Below are 24,288 nucleotides of genomic sequence, written 5' to 3' on the forward strand. Positions count from 1 at the left end.
AATGCTTAACTTAGCTTCGTACGGAATGACTTATATACATAAAGTGAAAAGTGATTCCAAGGAGTATATATAAAACACATTCTATAGATATAACCTAAGTACTAGGATTGTTTTATATTTTATTGTATTTTCTTATCTAAAATTAAGGCACCAGTATCTATAAAAGTTTCCACAACTTACTGAAATTTGCCAAGTTTAAAAGGAGTTATGACAAATGGCAGGGTCAGATATTAAGACCTAGATTTTGAGTTCCTTGCCTTTTACCACACTAGGTTTCTAACCACAGCTGGTAACATTAGAATCATCCCAGAAACTGCTGACAGTTCCAAAGTTAAACCCACACACATGTTCAAAAACCCCAATATTCATCAATAGCAAGATCTCATGTGGCAGTTAACACAATTCCATTTTCAAATGCTGTCACGTGTAAACTAGCTTACAATGGAAACAGGGTCAACCACCACAGGCTATCCATTTAATTCTGATTATTCTACTTAAAAGGTGGAATCAATTCCATAACACAACTCTATTCCTAAGACTTGTCAGTATTATAAATAAAAGTCAACAAAATTTAACAACTGATTATCGATTTATTAAAAAGGTTGATTTAGGCATCAGCAATGGTGACTTCCACCTCGACTCCCGGCTCAATACTGATGGAAGTGATCTGCTTGACAATTTCAGAAGGACTGTGCAGGTCAATGAGTCGCTTGTGGATCCTCATTTGGAATCGATCCCAAGTCTTAGAACCTTCACCACAAGGAGTTTTCCTCGTAGTTATTCTCAGAGTCTGCAACAAGAAAAAATGGAAACCAAGCGTTTATGGTCTGTTGTGCTTCCCTAGGACACTTCTGATATCCAAACGCACATCAGAATTATCTTGGAATTTTTTTAAACATATAAATGCCCAGGTATTGCTTTTTTTCGCCAAAGCTCCAGATGTTTCTAACGAGCAGCCATGTTTAAAAGCAACCGGACTGTAACAGAACCTTTTACCTAGTTTGCTTCACTTTTTCTATTTCATATTCAGTGCTATTTCACTTAGTTTATGTTTTCTAATTTCTCCATCTTCTCTCCAATTATCATCTTCCACCTCCTGCCCAGGACACACTCTCTCACCTTGGTAGGCATCCGAACTGGTCCTTTCACTTTGAGATTCTTTTCCTTCGCGCCTCTGATCAGGTCAGCACACACTGCAGGGAAGTAAAAGCATCCTTCAGTTGGTTCCCTTAACGCACAAGAGCCGGCTCAAAGTCGAACCGCCGCGGGCTCAGAATAGCGTATAAGACGATCACCGTAAGTCAACACAGCAATTCTCTCCTCACCGCCAACACGGCACACACCAAGTGTGGACCACTCTTAACTCTGTCTTTTGAAAGAGGACGCTGGCCCCCCCGAGAGCCGACCTCGCTCAGGAACAAGCCCCGAAACCCCCGAATTCGCCGCACTGACCCTTCTCCAGAGACTTCACGTTGCGGCTGGTGAGGGTGATCCTAATCCGGTGAATGGCCACCTCTGGCTCCACGGGAGTCTTGCCGGTGTCTTTAAAGGCCTGTTACCACACAAGTGAGAATAAAAAACCCTTAAGTAGCTTATCAAGTCCGGGGACCAGCGCGCTCGGACCCTTCACAGTTCCTGGAGGCATCTCATAAGCCCATTCCCTGGACAAACGAGTCCCGTTCCCTCCCTCCAGCCCAATCTTCCTCCAGGACGCGACCCGGACGCCCCCGACTCACCATGGCTGCGGCGTGGCTTCCTGACCGACTTGTTCCTCGGCGAGAGCGAACAGCGGTGAGTCAGGAGCAGGAGAGGGCGGCACACAAGTCCGCTGCAGCCCCGACCGCGTCTTCCTCAAAGAGGAAGGCGTAAGGCCTGTGGGGCGCTTATATAGCCGCACTCGCGTTTGCATCCGGGTCCCGCACGCTTCTCCGCGCTGCCCCGGAAGAGGAATCGTCCGGCGGGCTCTAAGGCGGCTGCGCGAACCAGGGATGGGGCTCCCGCGAAGGGGCAGGCTAGGCGTGGCTGCGCGCGCCCCCTGTCGCCCAGGCGGAGTCTGAGCGCCGGGAGGTGGAGTGCTGGCGGAGCCGTCCTCGGGGGCACCTGGCGGAGGTGATGGGGACACTACAGTTCAGTCGTGTCAGACTCTTTGTGACCCCACGAATTGCAGCACGCCAGGCCTCCCTGTCCATCACCAACTCCCGGAGTTCACCCAAACTCATGTCCATCGAGGCGGTGATGCCATCCAGCCATCTCATTCTCTGTCGTCCCCTTCTCCTCCTGCCCCCAATCCCTCCCAGCATCAGAGTCTTTTCCAATGAGTCAGCTCTTCGCATGAGGTGGCCAAAGTACTGGAGTTTCAGCTTTAGCATCAGTCCTTCCAAAGAACACCCAGGACTGATCTCCTTCAGAATGGACTGGTTGGATCTCCTTGCAGTCCAAGGGACTCTCAGTCTTCTCCAACAACACAGTTCAAAAGCATCAATTCTTCGGCGCTCAGCTTTCTTCACAGTCCAACTCTCACATCCATACATGACCACAGGAAAAACCATAGCCTTGACTAGATGGACCTATGTTGGCCAAGTAATGTCTCTGCTTTTGAATATGCTGTCTAGATTGGTCATAACTTTCCTTCCAAGGAGTAAGCGTGCTTTAATTTCACGGCTGCAGTCACCATCTGCAGTGATTTTGGAGCCCAAAAAAATAAAGTCTGACACTGTTTCCACTGTTTCCCCATCTATTTGCCATGAAGTGATGGGACCAGATGCCATGATCTTCATTTTCTGAATGTTGAGCTTTAAGCCAACTTTTTCACTCTCCACTTTCACTTTCATCAAGAGGCTTTTTAGTTCTTCTTCACTTGCTGCCGTAAGGGTGGTGTCATCTGCATACCTGAGGTTATTGATATTTCTCCCAGCAATCTTGATTCCAGCTTGTGCTTCTTCCAGCCCAGCGTCTCTCATAATGTACTCTGCATAGAAGTTAAATAAGCAGGGTGACAATATACAGCCTTGCTTGACATACTCCTTTTCCTATTTGGAACCAGTCTGTTGTTCCATGTCCAGTTCTAACTATTGCTTCCTGACCTGCATACAGGTTTCTCAAGAGGCAGGTCAGGTGGTCTGGTATGCCCATCTCTTTCAAAATTTTCCACAGTTTATTGTGATCCATACAGTCAAAGGCTTTGGCATAGTCAATAAAGCAGAAATAGATGTTTTTCTGGAACTCTCTTGCTTTTTCCATGATCCAGAAGATGTTGGCAATTTGATCTCTGGTTCCTCTGCCTTTTCTAAAACCAGCTTGAACATCTGGAAGTTCACGGTTCATGTATTGCTGAAGCCTGGCTTGGAGAATTTTGAGCATTACTTTACTAGCGTGTGAGATGAGTGCAATTGTGCGGTAGTTTGAGCATTCTTTGGCATTGCCTTTCTTTGAGATTGGAATGAAAACTGACCTTTACCAGTCCTGTGGCCACTGCTGAGTTTTCCAAATTTGCTGGCATATTGAGTGCAGCACTTTCAGAGCATCATCTTCCAGGACCTGACCTAAAACCCCACAAACTCCCCCGCTTGGTGCGCAGACCGCCGGCCTCCGTGCTTGCGGCTTCTACGCTGCAAAGTCCACTGCCCGTAGAAACCCAATCACTGGTACTCTGTGAAGCGGTAGCTTTTCTGAGCACAACTCACGTGGATATCAGGAAAAATGACTGGTCATGTTATTTTTTTAAATTAGCAGTTATTTTTCATAGCCTGGAACATCCTTTTGTGGTATTTCATCCTCTGGCTTCTCAGGCCGGCAGAAACATCTGCAGTCTGTTTCTAGAAAGTACGTGAGTGAAGTTCTTCCCTCTGGACCTAAGGTCAAATGCTCCCCGCGCTGCCCACTTATCTGGGGGCGTGTCGTGCATCCAAGGCTCCCGCCTGGACACCCAGGCCCTCCAACTGATTCAACTCAAAACCGTGTAATCTCCTCTGTCGGGATAAAGTGAGGTTGGCCGAGATCCCTGAGGACCTCCCCAATACTGAGCATCTGTCTGTTCATAGTCAGATATGGACAGAGTACAGTGGACACCCGGAGAGTGGTCGGCTGACCTGGTGGCCAGGAGGACACACATGCTTACAGATGACGGAGTGGTTACGCAGGCCGAAATGGGTGAGCTGGGTTTTGATACAGGGCAGAAGTGAGGGTCAATAACCTCCTATTATTTTGCAGGTGAACCTGAGTGCATAAGAGTGATTCGCTCGGACTCAAATCTAATCCTTCCAGTTCGGGGCCTTTCTTGAGCCTTTCTCTTCTGTTCCTTGGAGGGAAATTATACTTGAAACAGATTAAATAATCTCATTGACTTTTTCCTGGATAATGGGACACAGCTAATACCTGGCTATCTTTGGCTCACAAAGAATATGTTCTAGATTTTGCTTCTATTTAACAAGTAATTTAAGTGTTAAAATTTGGACATTTTTCAGTTCAGTTATTTTAAAATGTCATCCATTGGCTGTAAAGACTTTATTAATAGAATTTGCAGCAGAAAATCCAAAAACCTGCTTTCTTGTTTTACTAGTTGTAATCTAAATGAGACTTCATAACTTTGGGCTTTTATGTCTTGGCAGGGCTCATGCTCAGTCACTCAGTCATGTCTGACTCTTTGTGACCCTGTGAACTGTAGCCCACCAAATTCCTCTGTCCATGAGATTCTCCAGGCAAGAATACTGGAATTCTCCAGGCTTACCATTTTCTTCCCCAGGGGATCTTCGCAATCCAGGGATTGAACCAAAGTCACCTGTGTCTCCTGCATTGGCAGGTGGTTCTTTACCACTAGCACCACCTGGGCATGGCTAACAGCCATAAATAGACAAAAATACAATTGCCTAAATTCCCCTGGTAGTGATCAACCACAACTGCATTAGTACCGAGTATACATCTTCAGAGAAAGCTTACAGCTGCATTCAGGTTTTACTAGTGCTCAAAAGGGACATGAGTCTGAGCAAACACCAGGAGATGGTGAAGGACAGGGAAGCCTGGTGTGCTGCAGTCCATGGGGTCATGAAGGGTTGGACACAACAGGAAGATTGAACGAACAACAAGTGCTCAAAAGACGGCCAGAAATTCAGTGGTGAAATACTTGGGAAGTACATTTGTGATTGTGGTACATCCATTCTTAGACTTCCTGACTATAGAAAAAGAATTTCAGTATAGGAAAAGGCAAAATATTGCCCAGCATTTATGGGGAAAATCATTTGACGTGACTGGTACTAAGGAAATGGCTAGTTGAAATATTAGATGAATGCAATGAAAAAAATCAGTGTTTTGAAGTTTATAAGGTTTAGTTTCAAACTTTTGTTATATTTTTCTCTCAAAAGTTATCAACTGCTGTGGTACCCAAATTTGTATTAAAATTGTAATATTCTAATATCAGTAAGATGTTCATTGGAGAAAAAGTAACGTTTAATGATAAGCACAAAGAAGAATAAAATACAGAATGCTACATTCAGAGATAAACCACCTATTTACACCCTCAGCTGTGTATGTAGCCCTTTAAAATGTGGGCTCGTACTGCACATACAGTTCAGTAAGCTTTATCCACAGAATGTTTTGTCACAATAATTATACTTCTGCAACATTCCTTTTAATAACTGTCTTGTATGGATGAGTCATTCATCATTTATTCAGCTAGTCTTCTGTTTTGGACACAAGTTGTTTTCACTGCTTCACTCTTACAAAAACAGTACACGAGGCACATGCTTCTAGTCCAGGGTGTCTCAGTCTCAGCACAGTTGACATTTGGGGCCACATGAGTCTCTGTTGAGGGGTGCTGTCTTGTGTGTTGTAGGATGTTTAGGGTATCCTGGCCTCTGCCCACTGGATGCCTGTCCCAGCCCCTCCCCTCCAGTTGTGACAAACACATCCCTAGATATCATCAAATGTCCCCCCACGGGACAAAACCACCCCAAAATGAGAACCACTGCTGTAGATAGATTTTTTAGCTCAGGCTTAATATCTTAGATCAATGACTAGGTATATTTATTTTTTGATGGCTTCATCAAAGAAAAACATATTTTAAATACTTTGGCATTAAGTAAATTGCCCTCTGGGAAGGTTATACTCCCATAGATACTTCTTCTGGCAGTGTGACAAAGATTTTTGTGTGAAGAATAGAATTAAATTTTTGTCTCAAATGTAAAGATATTCTTTAAAAAATTTTTATTGGAGTATAGTTGATTTAGAATGTGGTGTTAATTTCTGCTGTAGAGCTAAGTGATTCAGTTGTATACATGTATATTCTTTTTCATATTCTTTTCCATTATGGTTTATTACAGGATATTGATTGTAATTCGCTGTGCTATATAATGGGACCTCGTTGTTTATTCATCTACATATCATAGTTTGCTAATCCCAAACTCCCAGTCCATCCCTCCCCACCCTCCTTCTCCCTTGGTAACCAAGTCTGTTAAAAAGTACTCTTAAGATCATTACAAAGTCTGTGTTTTCAATATTGACATCCATAGCTTTCTTGCACTAATTTTTGCAGTTCTTTGGAAACTATCTTGTAAAGCCTTTTCCTGCAGGTATTTGTGTGTTTTTGTGGACAGCCATCTGCTGGTCTTTCGCTGCAATGACAGTGTCATCAAACGACTTCCAAAAGGAAATTAGCAACAGTTCAAAACGACTCACTTCATGGTACCCATGTGTACGTGTGGAAAGAAAATAATAAAAATAGATTGTTGAATGTGGATGACTCTGCTTAGACACTATTTTATTTAATTTTTGATCTAAATAAAATTTCTGTGACGACTTCTCACTCTGAAACTTCAGAATAGAAACCAGAAAGAGAAAGAATAAAAACTTGGTCCCATGTCCACCTCTGTTGTGTGGAAAGGAGGCTCCCGCTTTACTGGGATTGCAGGTGGGGATCCGAGCGCCTAACGTGTACTGTCACCTACGTGATAGTAGCCGACACTGCTGGAAAGGGACTACCTGTGTGCTCATCCATTTGTTTGATCCTCACGTCAACCTTGGATTCATATTCTATATACATGAGAAAGCTGAGCTTAGGTGGCCTGCCCAAGGTCACAGGAAAAGCCATTGTCTGAACCCACACTGTCTAGCTGGAACTCAGAGGCTGCATCGTGGCCACTATCCTGTGCTACTTCTCTTCGTGCATGTGCGCCAAGTAGCTTCAGTCGTGTTCAACTCTGTGCGACTGCGTGGACTATAGCCCACCAGGCTCCTCTGTCCATGGGATTTCCCAGGCAAGAATACTGGGGTGGGTTGCCTTGCTCTCCTCCAGCGGACCTTCCCAACCCAGGGATCAAACCTGTGTTGTTATGTGTAACCTGCATTGGCAGGCACCTGGGAAGCCCTGTTTCTCAGTGTACATTAGTCTAATCTTCATCACTAGTAGCATTAGAATGTCTGAGAGGTTAAAATCCTCTTATGTTAAAAAAAATGACATAGAAGGGCTTCATAGATTTCACTCTAGTTGAGGTCAGAAATTTCACTGAGCTACTAATATATGTTCATTTTAAGATCAGTTCAGTTCAGTTCAGTCACTCAGTTGTGACCGACTCTTTGTGACCCCATGGACTGCAGCACGCCAGGCTGCCCTGTCCATCACCAACTCCCGGAGCTTCCTCAAACTCATGTCCATTGAGTTGGTGATCCTTGGTGATGCCATCCAACCATCACATCCTTTGTCGTCTCCTTCTCCTCCTGCCTTCAATCTTTCCCAGCATCAGGGTCTTTTCCAGTGAGTCAGTTCTTCAAATCAGGTGGCCTGGTATTGCAGCTTGAGTTTCAGCATCAATCCTTCAAATGAATATTCAGGACTGATTTCCTTTAGGAAAATTTACTGGTTTGATCTCCTTGTAGAGATCCATTTTAAGGTAGAATCTACATTAAAAAAATTTTTGTGTTGCAGTAGAGTTGATTTACAATGTTAGTTTCCACTGTATAGCAAAGTGAATGAATTATACATTCACATATACCTACTCTCTTAGGTCCTTTTCCCGTGTTGGTCATTACAGATTATCGGGTGGAGTTCTCTGTCCTGTACACTAGGTCCTTTTTAGTTCTGCAGTTTACATGTAGTGTGTCTATGGCAGAATCTCATAATTCATCCCTCCCACCTACTTTGTTTTCTACATCTGTGAGTCTATTTCTGTTTCGTAAATAGATTCATTTGTACCTTTTTTAAGATTACACATATAAGAAATAACATGGTAAGTGTCTTGTCTGACTTACTTAACTCAGTATGACAATCTCTAGGTCCATCATGTTGCTGCAAATGGCATCATTTCATTCCTTTTCATGGCCAAGTGATACTCCATTGTATGATGTACCACATCTTCTTTATCCAAGAATCCTCATTTTTTAAAAAAACTCTTTCAATTTTTAGTTTGAAATTCCATAGACAGCCACAGTCAGTTAACTCTGTTTGCTCATTAACATTGGTCCGCAAAGTGAGCAGTGGAAAAGAACCAAGGACACAGGAAGGTCTTTTCACTGACAACGATTCATATGCAGCCTGCTTCAGGGTTGGTAATTTTCAATCATATTGAACTGCTGAGCTCAGGGAATTCTCTGTAGGGGTGAGGCTGAATGCCAGGCCCCCTGGGCCTCAGTACGCCCCTCCTCCCTTTAATCCTCCTGTTCCTAGGCTTGCAGGCCTAGAGATGCTACTGTCCCTTGTTTCAACCTGAAGAATTACTCAGTGCCGTTTTCTAGCTTTCACAGGTAACCTGCAGAGGATATCCACAGCCAGACCTTGTGATTCCGATGTCCTGCAGGGGAGCCAGGGATGTGTTTCTCTTATCAGTTACTTTTTCCTGGGCTTGTGCTTCTCATGTTATGTGGAATTCGTACACTTTTTTCTTTGGCTTTGCCAGGTCTTGGTTGCAGCATGTGGGATCTAGTTCCCTGACAAGGGATCTAATCTGGCCCCCCTCCATTGGGCCCGCAGAGTCTCTGCCACTGGACCACCAGGGAAGTCCCCACAATTTTTAGAAAAGATTTCTACAGTTTGCCTTCCTTTGTGAGAAGATTGGAGCCCCTGGCTCTCACCACGGGTGAATTCTGCCCCATCGCTCCTGTATGGGGACGCCCTCTGATGAGACCCCCATGCTCGCCCTCCCACCTGCAATTCCTGTCCCTGTGATCATGCCCTCCTCTTCAGGGAAAAGTGCTGGGCTGTCACCCTCCACGAATAGATTAACTACGGTGCTGATCCCTGGCCTGCTGGCCCCCAGTCGCTAGCTTTGGTGAGCAGCTATCCCCACAGGAGACACTGGATGGAGAGGCGCGTGTGCAGGAAATGAAGGCATCCTGTGGCCAGCAAGGAACTGAGGCTCCTGCTGCAATAGCCCCAAAGCACTGAGATGCTGCCAGTAACCCTGGGTGTTGGGAGCCATCTTCCCCCTGCAGGAGCCTACAGCTTGAGTGCAGCCTTCACAAGGGACCCTGAGCCTGAGCCTGCCTGGATTCCCGATCCACGGGAAGTGAGATCTAACCACGTGCTGTTTTCATCTGCCCACTGTGTGGCAGCTTTTCTGTTCAGCGACAGATAACTGCAACATTGTGAATATACAGATTTATTCATTGCTATATTTTTAAATCTGTTACCATTTTAAAATAAGTAAATGTTTTTAAATTTCCCAATTTTTAGTCTCTATTATAACAAATACTGGCTTCCCTGATAGCTCAGTTGGTAAAGAATCCGCCTGCAATACAGGAGACCTGGGTTTGATCCCTGGGTTGGGAAGATTCCCTGGAGAAGGGAAAGGCTACCCACTCCAGTATTCTGGCTGGGAGAATTCTGTATAGTTCATGGGGTCACAAGGAGTTGGACACGACTGAGCGACTTTCACTTTCACTTTTCATAGCCAATATCTGTAGATATAAATAAATCACGTAAACAAAAGCTCGTGGGGATCCGCAATAATTTTTAAGTATATAAAGAGTTCCTAAGACCAAAAAGTTTGAGAATCACTGTTCTAGAACATTTAAATTGCCAAAACTGACCCCAGAAAAGAGAGACTGAGACAAATCAACTACCATAGAAAGAAAGTATATAGTTAAAAAGTTAAAGTTTATAGTTAACTCTCAAAAAAGCATGCATTCTACCAAATCTGTAAGGCACCCATTACCACACTACTCCATCAACTTTTCTAGGGCATGCAGGAAAAACTTCCAGAGTTGCTTCTTTGGCACCACATATTTTTATGGAAAAATAAGGGTATTTTCCATAACAAAAAAGTTTAGTGAGAAGAGTGGCACTGTTTTTACATTTTTGCAAATCTCTTTAATGTCTGGTGTAATAGAGGAAGAAATATCATATCTGCTTTCTGCATCCAGTCTGTCATAATACTCTGTTTTTGTAGAGGCACAGATATGTAGCTGGTAAAAGGAGGATAACTTTAATTATCTTTTCAGATATTCATGGATAGTCTTTGATATACCAAAGCTGGATGAGTGGTAGTTTCTTCCATTTTTTTAAGTTTTATTTTATTTTTGTCTTCTGATTCATTGATTTCTGCTTTTATCTCAATTTTTATTGCAGTCCCTCAGTTTTTTAATTTTTATCTTTTTGGTCACACCTCGCTCATGTGGGACCTTTGTTCCCTGACCAGGGATTGATCCCGCACCCCCTGCATTGGAAGAGCACAGTCCTAACCACTGGACTGCCAGGGAAGTCCCAGTGATATTTTCTTAAAGATTAGTTACAGTCAGAATCTGAAACCATATCCCTGACCTTTTTGTACTCTCTTACATTAAAAAAAAATCAGTCTCTAGTACCTTGCTGGAGAAGGAAATGGCAACCCACTCCAGGATTCTTGCCTGGAGAATTCCATGGACTGAGGAGCCTGGCAGACTACAGTCCATGGAGTGGCCAAGAGTCAGACACGACTGAGCAACTAACACACACACACACTGGTACCTTGAATGGATCTTTTATCGTTACTCATGTATATTTTTGCAATATTGTGCATTAGTCCTTTGGAAAATATTGATTCACTGGCTTATGCAGCTCTTCTAAATGTTTGATTATATAATATTAAAATGTCACATCTGTTAACATCACTACAGTAAGGTTGTTATGTATTGGGATGCTGTGAAGTTCATGGTGGCAGCTACAAGTTTTCCAAAGTGCGAATTTTTGCTTGAAGCCTGGATTTTTATTATTGATAATTGACTACTGATTGTTTTCCTTGTTGATGGGCTCACTTCATTCATTCCCCAGGAAATGTCTGCCAAATACTCCAATCTGAATAACCACAGTTTGTCTTTCAATTCTTTTTATATATATTAGAAGTGGGACTGCTGGATCACATGGTAGTTCCTTTTTACACTTTTTTTAGGAACCTCAATACTGTTTCAATACTCAATAGACGGGACTCCTCTGGTGGTCTAGTAGTTAGGAATCTGCCTTGCAATTCACGGGACGCAAGTTCGATCCCTTGTTGGGGAACTAAGATCCCACATGCTATGGGACTGTTAAGCCCATGCATAACAGCTAAAGAATCTGCACCTCAGTGAAGATCCTGAGTGTCCTGAGTGCTGCAACTAAGACCCGAGGCAGTCAAATAAATAAATATTAAAAAGAATGCTCAATAGAGACCGCTGCACAATTTTACAGTCCCAGCCACAGTGCCCAAGCATTTCAATTTCTCCACATCCTCAACACTTGATAATTCTGGGATATTTTGCTAGTAGTCACCCAAATGGATGTTAGGTGATACTTTGTTTTGGTTTTGATTTGCATTTCTGTGACGATTAGTGATAATGAGCATCTTTTCATATGCTTTGTATATCTCCTCTGGGGGTGTCTGAATTCCTTTGTCCTTTTGAAATTCAAGTTATTTGATTTTAGTTGTTGAATTGTAGGAGTTTGTCATATATCCTGAATATAACCCGTCATCAGATACATGACTTGCAAATAACTCCTTGCGTTCCCTAGGTTGCCTTTTCTCTGCCTCCTTTCACGTTCTGAGGTTCGGTTGCCTTTTCTCTGTCTCCTTTCACGTTCTGAGGTTCGGTTGCCTTTTCTCTGTCTCCTTTCACGTTCTGAGGTTCGGTGTAGCCCCATTTGTTCATTTTTGCTTTTGTTGCCTATACCTTTAGTGTCGTAGCCAAGAAATTACTGCCAAGTCCAATATCGTGAAGGTTTCCTCCTATGTTTTCTTCTGGGAATTTTATCGTTTTAGGGTTTATGTTTAGATTTTAATCCATTTTGAGTTAATTTTTGCATGTAGTATAAGGGTCCCATGTCATTCTTTTGCATGAGGATATCCAGTTCCCAGAACCATTTGGTCAAGAGACAGTCCTTTCCCAACTAAGTGGTCTCAGCACCCTTATCGAAAGTCATTTGATGATGTAAGCGAGGGCTTATTTCAGAAGGGCTTTTATTGTATTCCATTGGTCTATTTCTCTGTCTTTATGCTAGCACCGTGCTCTTTTGCTTACTGGGTCTTTGTAATGTTTTGAAACAGGAAGTGTGAGGCTTTCAAATTTGTTCTTCTTCAAAATTGATTTGGTTATCAGAGGTCCCTTGAAATGCCCTATGCATTTAAGGATGAATTTTTCTATTTCTGAAAAATTTCCATCAAGGTTTTGATAGGGATTATGTTGAATAGGTAGATCACTTTGAGTAGTCTAGGCATTTTTAACAATATTAAAGTCTTCCAATCCATGAACATGAGATGTCTTTCTATTTATCTATATCTTTTTTAATTTCTTTCAGCAATGTTTTGTAGTTATCAGGGTATAAGTCTTCTATGTTGTTGGTTAGATTTATTCCTAAGTATTTTATTCTTTTTGATGTATTACAAGTGGAGTTTTCTTGATTTTCTTTTCAGATTGTTCATTGTTAATGCATAGAAATGCAAGTGATTTTTGTGACTTTTCATTTTTAAATGAATGTTTATGTTATAAAGAATTTTTAGAAATTTGAAAAAAGAGAGAAGTTTTAAAAAAGGAAGAAAAGAAACATTCATAGTTCCCCAGACAACCAGCCCCAAACAAACAAAACTTCTTTCAGTCTTTTTGTCTGTATATTTTATGAAAAATGTATTGACTTTTAAAAGGTAATAATCAAACTAATACAAAGTTTTAGACTCTTCTTCATTCACTTAATGATGTAGTACAAGTATTTTCATAGTATACATGTAGTACAAGTATTTTCATCACCACCATCATAACATTTTGAATCAACTGTGTACTGTAATTTATTTAATCATTTTGGATATTTACCTTGTTTTGAATTTTTCTCCAGAATAAATGGCCCTGAGTGAACAATTCTGTTCATTAAGATGCTTATTTTATGTTTTAATTAATATTTGGTAAGATGGATTTCCAGAGACATAATTATTGAATCAGTGAATATAAATGTTTTAGAGAATCTTAATATACGTTGCCAAACTGCAAGTACTTTCCAAATTATTGTATCCTATGCTGGCACCAGCAATGCATGGAAGATCCTGTTTGCCACAATTTCATTAGCAGTAAGGATTTTGTGCATGTATGTATTTTTAAGACACTGTATTTTTAATTTGCAATTCTTCAGTAATTGTGAGATATTTTCCTTTTTTTATATTTGTGTCCTAAATGTATTTTATTATGAATTGACTTTTCAAGATTTTTTTATGTTTCCCTATTAGGGCATGATAATTTTTTAGTTTTATTTTTATGTGTTCTTTATAGAAAAAAAAAAAAAAAAACAGTAACCTTTTTCCCCAGTCACACTTTGGCTAAATATTTTTCTCAGTCCCTTGTTCATATTTTATTTATTCACATTTTAATATCCAGAAGTTATAATTTTTATATAATTAAACCTGACAATCTCCTTTATACATTTTTTTCACTGCTTTTATAAAAACTTGGAAATCTCCTCCTCCTGCAAATTCGTATTAACTATTCGATTCTATTTTCCTCCAGTTTTACAGATGCTCTCTAATCCATCTGGAAATGATTTTGGTATGTGGTATGTAAAGTATTTATTTAAAAAAATATATATATAGTTTTAGTAAAGTTGGTGGTAGGCTAAAAGTCCTTGAAAACAAGAAGCATGATTGATTCACTCTTTGGTTTCCTCGGCTTTCCCAGATGGTACAGTCACTAAACACGGCTACAGTCAGGAGAGATGGGTACCCTCTTCCCTCTGCTGGGGACACTGCCTGCCTGTCCTGTGAGTGTCCTGACACCTCCCCAGGCTGCTGCCCTCTGTCCTTTGAGGACTTTCCACTTTGCAGGCAGGGAGAAGCGCACCCCAGCAGTGAGCCAGCAGCGCCCCCTGGCGCCTCCTTCCTTCCAGTATTCTCATTTCAACTCCACCTAAAGCCTCCATTGGCTCCAGGGGCAAATTCCTGGAAGGAGCCTCAAAACAGCTTTCTCCTTCCTTCTCTAGAGCAATCCTGATATCCTCTTCAGGGTAAATTTATTTTCCATTTGAACAGTTCCTCCCCAATTAAAGAGAAGTCATTTTTTCCTGGTTGCGGTTGTGTCCTTTTGATGGGGAGAGGCAGAGGGATTGTGGATGGGGGCCAACTATTAATAACAGCCCCAACTTCTTAGTGGTCTTTTCCATGAGGTCTTTGAGCCTCTGTATGGGCTTCCCTGGTGGCTCAGCTGGTAAAGACTCTGCCTGCAATGTGGGAGACTTGGATTTGATCCCTGGGTTGGGAACAGCTACCCACTCCAGCATTCTGGCTTGGAGAATTCCATGGACTGTATACTCCATGGGGTCACAAAGAGTATACTCCACTCAGTCACACGACTGAGTGACTTTCACTTTCAGTTTCACAAATAAACACCAATCATGGGGGTCCCTCTACTCATCAGGTATCTGCCCTGTTGTGAGTTCCAAATAGAGATCTGACTCTGGGACCCTCTTCAGAGAATTAGGAGGAAAAAAAAAAAAACTTTAAAATTAGATTTTTGTTGCCTAAGGAGAAATCTGTAAAATATGGAGAGTGGGAAGAATGCTGATAAATGTAATCTAAAAGTTGTCCTCAAATCTAATTAAAACCAATACTGGACAGTGGACCTGTTGTTGTTGTTTGGATGCTAAGTCATGTCCGACTCTTTGTGACCCCATGGACTATAGCCTGCCAGGCTCTTCTGTCCATGGGATTACCCAGGTGCAAATGCAGCAGTGGGTTGCCATTGCCTTCTCCAGGGGATCTTCCTGACCCAGGGATGGAAGCCGCATCTCCTGCATTGACAAGCAGATTCTTTACCACTGAGCCACCAGGGAAATCCACGATAGCAGGAAATTCAGAAATAATTGTGGAAAGAAACATTCCGGGAGACAGTGAGTGATGGTCACGTGATCTACCCAGAGTAGACCAGTGTGACCCTTGTCATGACATTCACTTGAGAAATAGGGGAGAAAACAGGTTATTTTTTCTGTCTTTAAAAAAGATTCTTATTCTCCATCTTGCGTCAGAATTGGAATTTCTTAAGGACTTCACAATTACTCACTGTTTGACAAATATTTGGTCAGACGGACAGTACAGTGTGTTCTAATATGATTTACCGTTCCGAAAAGGGGCAAGGTCTACTTCCAGTTCTGAAGCCAGGGAGATTCTGTAACTCGACTCCTCTGTAAGACGACTGGCTTCTGGCATTGGCTGCCATTATTCTGTCAAGGCTTTTTTCTTTCTCCTTTCCCTTTAAATTTCTTCTGGCTGCACTCTATTATTCCATAGACCTTTAGGTTTTCCCTTTTTGTAATCTGATGCCCTATCCAGCAGTGTTCAGGAAGCTGTCTTGCTTTAGTTCAGTCCTTCTCAGCTGCTTCTGCTTTCCTTAGCTGAATGGGTGGCTTATGTTTTTCTTTTAGTCTTTTGGGGGAGACTGTACAGTTTTATTACTCTATTATAAAGAAAGTATGGATTACTCATAGTGAGTTGATACACATGTATCAGCATAATCAAAAAATATTTAGTTCAATCACTTTGATATTGTTTGTTTCTTAAAATTCTTTTTATAGAAAAACCACATTAAAATATGTCCCTATCATGCTTACCTGGCAGGAGAGATACCATGATCAGGAAGGTGGTTTTCCCAGGGCGAGGCTCATCCATTGCACTCCTGATGTGCTGACCTCTGTGACTTTCCCAAATGTGGGAATCTCGACCACATAATTTGTGGTAGTAGGGGACTGTGTTGGTGCTATCCCCTAAAAATATATATATATATATCCCTATTGTCCATCTTCTCCTAAGACCTAGCCACACACTCAATTTTTTTATTTTTCAATTTAGTCTTGATTTTCATCAGTTATACATGCACATCAAAGAGTCAAATAGTTGCACTAGAATTATTACCACCCCCCCCACCCTCCGCCGAATCCCTCTAGGATGTCACACAAAGTCTTAGAGTCTCCCAGCCACTTTTAACTTTTTGCTATCAATTTTGTTGTCTAAGTCTGCACCTCTAAATAGTGTGCTTATGTAGACTCTTCTTGATTTGTTTAGTTTCAGTTATTGTTTAGTGACTTCTGTCTTTGGAAAATTAAGATCACTCCTGTTCCTGTTCTCTATAGTCATAATATATATATATATATGTCTATATATATATAGTCATAATTCTTTCTCTACTCCTTTCATCATTTTTATGTTATAGCTCTGATTAGATCAACATACTATATTACATCATTAGAACTCTACAAGGCTATTTTGAACTGAATCATTTCTTATGAAAATTGGCTTTTCTTGTGCTGCCCAGTATTTCATGACCCCTAAAGGCTAATAAACTTTCTGTTTTATTTTCTTTGTTTTCTCTGTACTCATCATTAAGTTAAATCCAGACTCTCTTCAAATTATGGAAGTATTCTTTCAGTCCATTCAAACACAGATATTCATTTACTTTATTGTCTTTGGATCTTCAGAGCTGCTCCAGTCTGCTTGTGATCTTTACTCCCCATCAGCTTTGCCCTTTGTCTCTGTATTGTACTGATTTCCTGGATCCTGTGTTTTCTTTTTCTTCTTCTTTGGTTTATATACTCGCTTTTGGTGGAGTAAACCCTCAAGTAGTTCCCTGAGAAAAGGTGCACAGAAGTAAAATTGTGAGACCTTGCATGTGTGGAGAGGTCTTTAGTCAGCTTGCTCATTCAGCTGATAGTTTGGCTGGGTATAGAATTCTATGTTGGAAATGATTTTCCCTCAGAATTTTGTAAGTAGTAGCCTCCATTATCTTTCAGGATTCTTATCTTTGGTAAGTGATCTGGATTTTTAATAAAATTCCAGAGGTTTTCAGGACTTTCTCATTGTCCCTACTGTTCCAAAATCTTATGGCGATATGCCTTCTGGTAGTGTGTTTTCATTCATTGTCTGGGAAATCATCTTTTCAATCTAGAAGATTTTGGTTTCTAAATTGTTGATACTTTTGTCCTATTTTCCATGTTTTTCTCTTCCTAGAACTTCTAAAATTTGGATATTAGTCTTCCCAGACTGAGCCTCCCATTGCCTTGTCTTGCTATTTTCAATGTATTTTGCTTTTCTCCTGGTTTCTGAGAAATTCATTTATCTTTATGTATCAATTTTCCTAATGAATTTTAATTTATATTATTACCATAGCTTTAACTTCAAAGCTCTCTATACTGTTTTCTAGATTAAAAAAAAATAAACCTTGTTTTTTTCAAGTAACCAATAGTGCCTTTTATATAGGTCTCTAAGGATAAATTTTTTTTATTTTCCTTTTTCATATTAAAGGATTTTTTATAAAAGAAATAAACTGAGCTGTCTGCTCCCATTTAATGCATGCATGCTCAGTTGCTAAGTTGTGTTCAACTCTTTGCAACCCCATGAACTGTAGCCCACCAGGCTCCTCTAACTGTAGAATTTTCCAGGCAAGAATACTGGAGTGGGTTGCCATTTCCTTCTCCAGGGTATCTTCCCAACTCAAGGAGTGAACCTGCATCTCCTGCACTGGCAGGTGGATTCTTCACCACTGAGCCACCAGGGAAGCCCCAAGTATACTCTATATCTATCGCCTTCTATCAGCATTGGGCACCATACTATTTTTGTCAGATACCTTTCTGTTTCCCTTTAAAAACCATCCCCAATGACACTATCCTAATGTTGTAGCAAGTAATGCCTCCAACAGCAATTTTCTTGGTTGACTTTTGTGAATTAGATAAAATACATTTAAACGTTTGAAATCATGAAGCTAAGAGTAGGGTATTCCCTGACATCACCACCATTCTGGGTGGTGAAGTAGAATGGTTAAGGACATGGGTTCTGGCCCAATCACTTAGCTGTGTGACCCTGGGAAAGTTTTTCATTTCTCTGTGTTTATCAGGGGGCTTCTGTGGCTGTCTTGTGTTTCCGGACCACATACCCAGTGACCCTCTCAGTTAACTGCTTTCCGAGCTCAGCAGTGGGTAGACCCTCCTCAACACTCTGTTCTCTTTTGCTCCCTCATAACTCTTGTAAGCTTAGCTCTGTATGATCTCAGCCCTGTTCTCAGGAGTTTCATCCTCAACTTGTGCCCTCTACTCGGCCACCTGCTCTTCAGAGCGTGTATTTTTGCAAAGTCTTTCTGGTATCTGCCATGACAAGGTCCTCCCCTGAGCCACCTGCCACGGCTCCCTGCTTTCTTTCCCGGCAAGCTCTTCCAGTCATTAGGCATCACTGCTGATATTTGGAGTCTGTACATTTTCTGTCTCTTAGTGTTCCTGACCGTGGGGTTTACAAGGTCCCTAGCCCCTTTTCTCTGTGTCACTCTATGCGGTTCCCAGGAGCAGGGAAGATGTTTGGATCTGAGCTGTGGCCATGTTCATTTGGGGAACTGAATTCCAGAATTTATTTAAGAATGCTTTTAACGGGTATCTTTACATGGCTTGTCTGTCTGAAATAAGGTATCTCAGCATAGTTCAAATCTTGTTTTAACGCATCTGGTGTAACAAACTGATCCTCTGTAATTTCTTCAATCCATTTTATTTTAAACATGCCAACCATGAACTCCTGTTGCTACCATGCACAGAGGGAAGCTTTTGTTGTTATGGGTCTGTGGCTGGTTTGTCCCCAGCTTTGTAGACAGAGCCCAGAGCACTGGACCAATACCATGCAGTCATAGACAGCTCCCTTTTGCTTCCCTGGAGAATGGTTCTAACCCATCACCTCACACTGTGGACCCCCTACTCTCAATCTCTCTTAACAGAAGAAAGTGGAAATCGAAAGATGCGAACCTCCCCAGTCCCTCTTCCTCCTGCTTAAAGTCTCATCTGTGGTGGCAGTTGTCCTGCCCTCTGCCCACATCCAAAAAGAGACATTCTTCCTCTCCAAGGCCACAGTCTCTTTCCTCTGGCATTCCTTTTCATTTCTTACACAAGTTCTTAAAACCTCACCGGTCATCACTGTCTCCTCTTGCTTCTTTCACAGATAAACTCACTTCTTTTATCCTAAAAGTAAAGTCAACCAAACCAGCAATCGCAAAACACTTCTGTGCATCTTACCCCCTCTTAAGGTTTCTGCTTCTCCCTTCTGCCTCAACAATCCAAGCATAGCTTCTATATCAAGCTGTTGCTTAAAGTGGTGTTGTTAAAGGCAAGTCAACTTTGTCCTAATGACCTCATCCAGTCACTTCATTCTTTAAAGACCAAGCACAGCTCCTACATCATAGAGACATCACTTTGCCGACAAAGGTCCATATAGTTACAGCTATGGTTTTCCCATTAGTCATGTATGGGTGTAAGAGTTGGACCATAAAGAACACTAAGCACCAAAGAATTGATGCTTTTGAACTGTGGTGTTGGAGAAGACTCTTGAGAGTCCTTTGGATTGCAAGGAGCTCAAACCAGGCAATCCTAAAGGAAATCAACTCTGAATATTCATTAGAAGGACTTATGCTGAAGCTCCAATACGTTGGCCATCTGATGCAAAGAGCCAACTCATTGGAAAAGACCCTGATGCTGGGAAAGACTGAGGGCAAGAGGAGAAGTGGGTGGCAAAGGATGAGATGGTTGGATAGCATCACTGACCCAATGGATATGAGTTTGAGTGAACTCTGGGAGACAGTGAAGGACAGGGAAGCCTGGCGTGCTGCAGTCCATGGGATCGCAAAGTGTTGAACCCAACTTAGCTACTGAACAGCAGTAGCTCCTACCTAAAGCCCTTGCTGAAAGTGTTGTTGCTGAACAGAAGTCAACTTTGCCCTAAAAACCGGGTTCAGTCACCTCATTGTTCTAAATCCATCTACCAGCAACCATGGCCTTGATTTCTAGGATGGGAATCTGGTTCTCCTTGTCTGCTTTCCTCCATCCCAATGTTAAATTTTACTATTTCTCAAGGTTATTATTTCTTCTCACATCATGTAATCTTTCCTTGTTGTCTCATGCAGATAACTGGAAAAGGGACCCAGTTCAGAAGTATTTTAGCAAAATTATACAAGTTCAAAATATCACAAGAAATCATTTAACATATTATTCCTACAAAACTAAATTTATCTCAGTTTGAGAGTTGTATGTGTGAAGGTCATTAGAAACAAGTAAGTTTTTGGAGGAGGAAGGAAAATTAATCTTTTTAAAAAAAAATGTGTTCACTTATGTAGTATGGGAACAAAATTAACTATTAGTAGTTTAAATTTAGGTGGTGGGTATGGAGCATGTTATTTGAGTATCAAAAATTTTGGCATTTTCTAATTCAGTTCTGTTTTGGAAAACCTGGTTTTACAAATAACAAATCTGAAAAAGTGCAGTACCATGGAACTGTTACAGTAAGCACAGTAGCTGTGAAAGCAAAACATAACCCTGTAAAGAGATAAGGTAGGTCCTAGAACCACCAGGGGGCTTCTCTGGTGGCTCAGCCATAAAGAATCTGGCTGCCAATGCAGGAGACCCTGATTCCATCCCTGGGTCTGGAAGATTAGGAAGATCCCCTAGAGGAGGAAATGACTACCCACTCCAGTATTCTTACCTAGGAAATCCCATGGATAGGGGAGCCTGGTGGCCTACAGTCCATGGGGTCAGCAAAGAGTCAGACACTACTTAGGGACTCAACAACAACAACAAATACAAAGAATAGCCATTTAAATGAAAACAAGAGTTATGAGCTGCTGTCCTCTGTGTTGGGGTTGCAGACAACTATTTTTCTTTCTTTTTTTTTTTTACAATTTATTCAGGAATACCTGTTACTGCCTGGAGGAGGGCATGGCAACCCACTCCAGTATTCTTGCCTGGAGAAGCCCATGGACAGAGGAGCCTGGCCGGCTGTAGTCCATGAGGTAGCAAAAGAGTCGGACACGACTTCGCGACTAAATAACGACAAAGAGCACCACGACCACTCTACGGTTTGTCTTAGAAAAAGCATTCGAGATAAAGGGAGTTTTTTAGGGACTTTATTTTCTAAAAATCCATCCTACCTATATGATTTTTTCCCCCGCTAAATCTTCACTTCGTTAAAAACGATCAGAAACAAAGACAGACGCTTATCTGGATCCAGTCTCGAGTCCTCCCAGCTCCTCTTTCAAAGCGTGGAGGTCCCCCAAGAGAAGTTCTGCGCTCGGCCTCTCGGGAGCAAGGGCCGCCCAGCAGCGCTGGACAATGCCCGCCAGCGTCTTCCTGGGGACCGAGTCGGTGAAGATGGGTGCCCGGAGGGCGGGCCGGAGGTGGTAGGCCACCACGGCGTAGAGCACGTGCTGCCGCTCCCCCGAGAAGGGCGCCTCCCGCGTGCTCATCTGCCAGAGGGTGATGGCGAAGGAGTAGATGTCGGCCTTGGGTGTAACAGGCTCTCCTTTGAGGAGCTCCGGGGCTCGGTGAGTGTAGGTGCCACCCAGGTGGTGAGGCGTTCGCGGGCTCCGCAGGTCATCCAGCCTCGCGGAGCAGCCGAAGTCCCCGATCTTGCAGACGTCCTGCTCACTGATGAGGATGTTGGCCGGCTTGAGGTCCAAGTGCACAATGCTTTGCGCGTGGAGGAACAGCAGGCCGCTGACCACGTCTAGGGAGTACTTTAGACACCTCTCCAAGCCCAGCTGCATGCCTGAGTCCCCGGGGCAGCCGGTGGGGCCGTAGATGACCTGGTGCAAGGTGATATTGCCCCCGAACTCCATGATGACAGTCCCCAGGCTGTCAAAACCCGGGGGCGGGTGCGTGCTGGCCGCCAGCACGCGCACGATGTTAGCATGGCACAGCCGGGCCGCGTTGAGCTCGGCCCAGAAGCTGCGCCTTGACGCCCGCGGGTTCTTGGAGCACCGGCTCACCTGCTTGACGGCCACGCGCACGCCGTGGTAGGTGGCCTCGTACACCGAGCCAAAGCCACCCGCGCCCAGCCTCCGTAGCAGACACACCTGCTCCCAGTCGATGGAACACCAGGCCAGCCGGCGCCGGAGGCGCCGGGCCCGCGGCGGGATGCGACCCAAGAGTTCGCAGGGGCTGCTGCAGGGCCGCGAGTCCCCCGACGACGGCGAGAGGTCGCCGGGCAGGTGAGGGCGCCGCGGGAGGGGCGAGGGCATCTCTCCTGCAGCGCGGACCCCGCGGGGGCGCAGGTGAGCCGGCCTGGAACAAGGGACCCCGCCGGCCTGCAGGCATCACTGGAGGCTGCCCCTGCGCTCCACCCGGTTGTTTGTCTCCTCTGCCTTCATCTTCCCCAAAGGAGCCACATCTGTGCGATTCCTTAGCGAGGACTTTTATCAGCTGGGGAAACCATCTGAACGCAGGCAGCACCACAACCCCATTCAGATGAAGGCATTTCCCTTGGGCACTTACAGTGAATTCTTATAAAACAAGCCCTGGAAGAGGGTTCACCGGATAAACAGTTGGACTTGCCCCAGGAATCACCCCTCTTCTACAAGTTCTTTAATTATTATAAAGTAGGCTTCCCCCCACCCCTCCCCCTCCAAGTCTCATCCACTGGGCGTCATGGGTCCTCAGATCACAATAGTGCAATGAAATTTTTTTCACACTTTGCAGGCTATAATGATTGTCAGTTTATTCTCCAGCTGCATTAAATCACTTCCAGCAGTTATTGGCAGAAAGAGTTGAAACATGAACAGCTGACACTTGTTGAACCGATTACAGGGAAAATTAGGTGCAACGTTCACAGAGGGATGAAAAATGGTAAGCTGAAAGTGATCGATCCAAACAGAATCGCTGATACAGGTCACAGCACAAATACTCTGAGTTCACAAGGGAAAAGAAAATTCTCTGACACCCCATTCAGCTGATAGAGCAGATTAGCAAGACTGCTTAGCAACATACGGAGTCCTTAGCAGTCCTTGGGGTCCATGGCTGTCTGGCGCACCCAGTAAGCTCACTTGCAGAAGAGATTCTAGACTTCACAGCAAATAAGTTACAGAAGTTCTGAAGCAGAGTTAGAGGAGGAAAAAGAATGAAAATGATTCAGAGCCACAACCAGAGTGTCAAATAATAACAAATAGGAGAGAATCCTAGGAGAGGAAAAATCTGAAGAAATAAAGAGAGTCACAGTCATATACTGTTCCTCCATATATTGTGGAAAATCAGATGTTGAAATTAAATCCAGGGTCTTGCTGTTCAGCCGTGAGTTCTTCTGTTCTAATTTTTATTTTTAAAAAAAGACAGTTTTCATTTCATACCTTTGGGGAAAAAACCAACATTAACACCCTGTTCATGAAAAAACACAGGAAGATGTTAGGATCTACCTTTTGAAAAGTCAAATGGTAAAGTTCTATCTTGACTTTATTTCTGCACTTAGAGCACATAGGTGATGTGTAAACACATTTTTCTGATGATGGGTCTATGCTTCTGAAGTATATTTGTTCCAAGAAGATATGTTAATAAACAGTCCATTTACATAAGCTATTGGAAGTCTTCTGAACCCTAGAATAAGATTTCTATTCTATATTACCCCTGTGACTTACCATGTGATATCATGTGTAATATTTGACCTGTTTGAGCCTCAGTCTTTTTATTTAAGAAATCAGGATAATCATTAAAATAAACTTCTAAATTTTGGAACAAAATTTGGGGAGCCCTATCTGGAGTAATGGAGCTTCCCTGGTGGCTGAGACAATAAAGAATCTACCTACAATGCCAGAGACCTGGATTTGATCCCTGGGTAGGGAAGATCCCCTGCAGAAGGGAATGGCAACCCACTCCAGTATTCTTGCCTGGAGAATTTATGGACAGAGGAGCCTGGTGGGCTACAGTCTATGGGGTCACAAAGAGTCAGAAAAGACTGAGCAACTAACACTATCTGGAGTAATAACAACAAAAATCTAAAAACTGTAAACTATTAAATATTATAGTAAAAATGCAGATATGTCAAACCTGAAATATAAAGAGGATAACAGTGAATAGAGTAAGAAAGTACAATTATA

General features: G+C 42.7%; 2 protein-coding genes and 2 non-coding genes across 4 annotated transcripts; 1 reads left to right on the forward strand and 3 right to left on the reverse strand.

The window, feature by feature from the left end:
• Positions 1 to 570: 570 nt before the first annotated feature.
• Positions 571 to 1,819, reverse strand: RPS20 (ribosomal protein S20). The gene is made up of 4 exons (NM_001034438.1): positions 1,737 to 1,819; positions 1,453 to 1,552; positions 1,120 to 1,193; positions 571 to 790 (listed from the first exon to the last, which is right to left on the reverse strand). The coding sequence occupies exons 1-4, from the start codon at positions 1,737 to 1,739 to the stop codon at positions 608 to 610; spliced, it is 360 nt and encodes a 119-aa protein (NP_001029610.1). The 5' UTR covers positions 1,740 to 1,819; the 3' UTR covers positions 571 to 607.
• LOC112449628 (small nucleolar RNA U54) lies at positions 1,264 to 1,330 on the reverse strand. Its single transcript, XR_003038229.1, has one exon. It is a non-coding gene; the product is annotated as a small nucleolar RNA U54 (small nucleolar RNA).
• Positions 1,820 to 16,010: 14,191 nt separating the features above from the next.
• LOC112449630 (U1 spliceosomal RNA) lies at positions 16,011 to 16,174 on the forward strand. Its single transcript, XR_003038231.1, has one exon. It is a non-coding gene; the product is annotated as a U1 spliceosomal RNA (small nuclear RNA).
• A 5,148-nt stretch (positions 16,175 to 21,322) lies between these two features.
• Positions 21,323 to 22,701, reverse strand: MOS (MOS proto-oncogene, serine/threonine kinase). The gene has a single exon (XM_002692654.5). The coding sequence runs from the start codon at positions 22,441 to 22,443 to the stop codon at positions 21,421 to 21,423; it is 1,023 nt and encodes a 340-aa protein (XP_002692700.1). The 5' UTR covers positions 22,444 to 22,701; the 3' UTR covers positions 21,323 to 21,420.
• Between the last annotated feature and the right edge of the window lie 1,587 nt (positions 22,702 to 24,288).

Source organism: Bos taurus, chromosome 14 (assembly GCF_002263795.3).
Source record: "Bos taurus isolate L1 Dominette 01449 registration number 42190680 breed Hereford chromosome 14, ARS-UCD2.0, whole genome shotgun sequence".
Lineage (NCBI taxonomy): Eukaryota > Metazoa > Chordata > Mammalia > Artiodactyla > Bovidae > Bos > Bos taurus.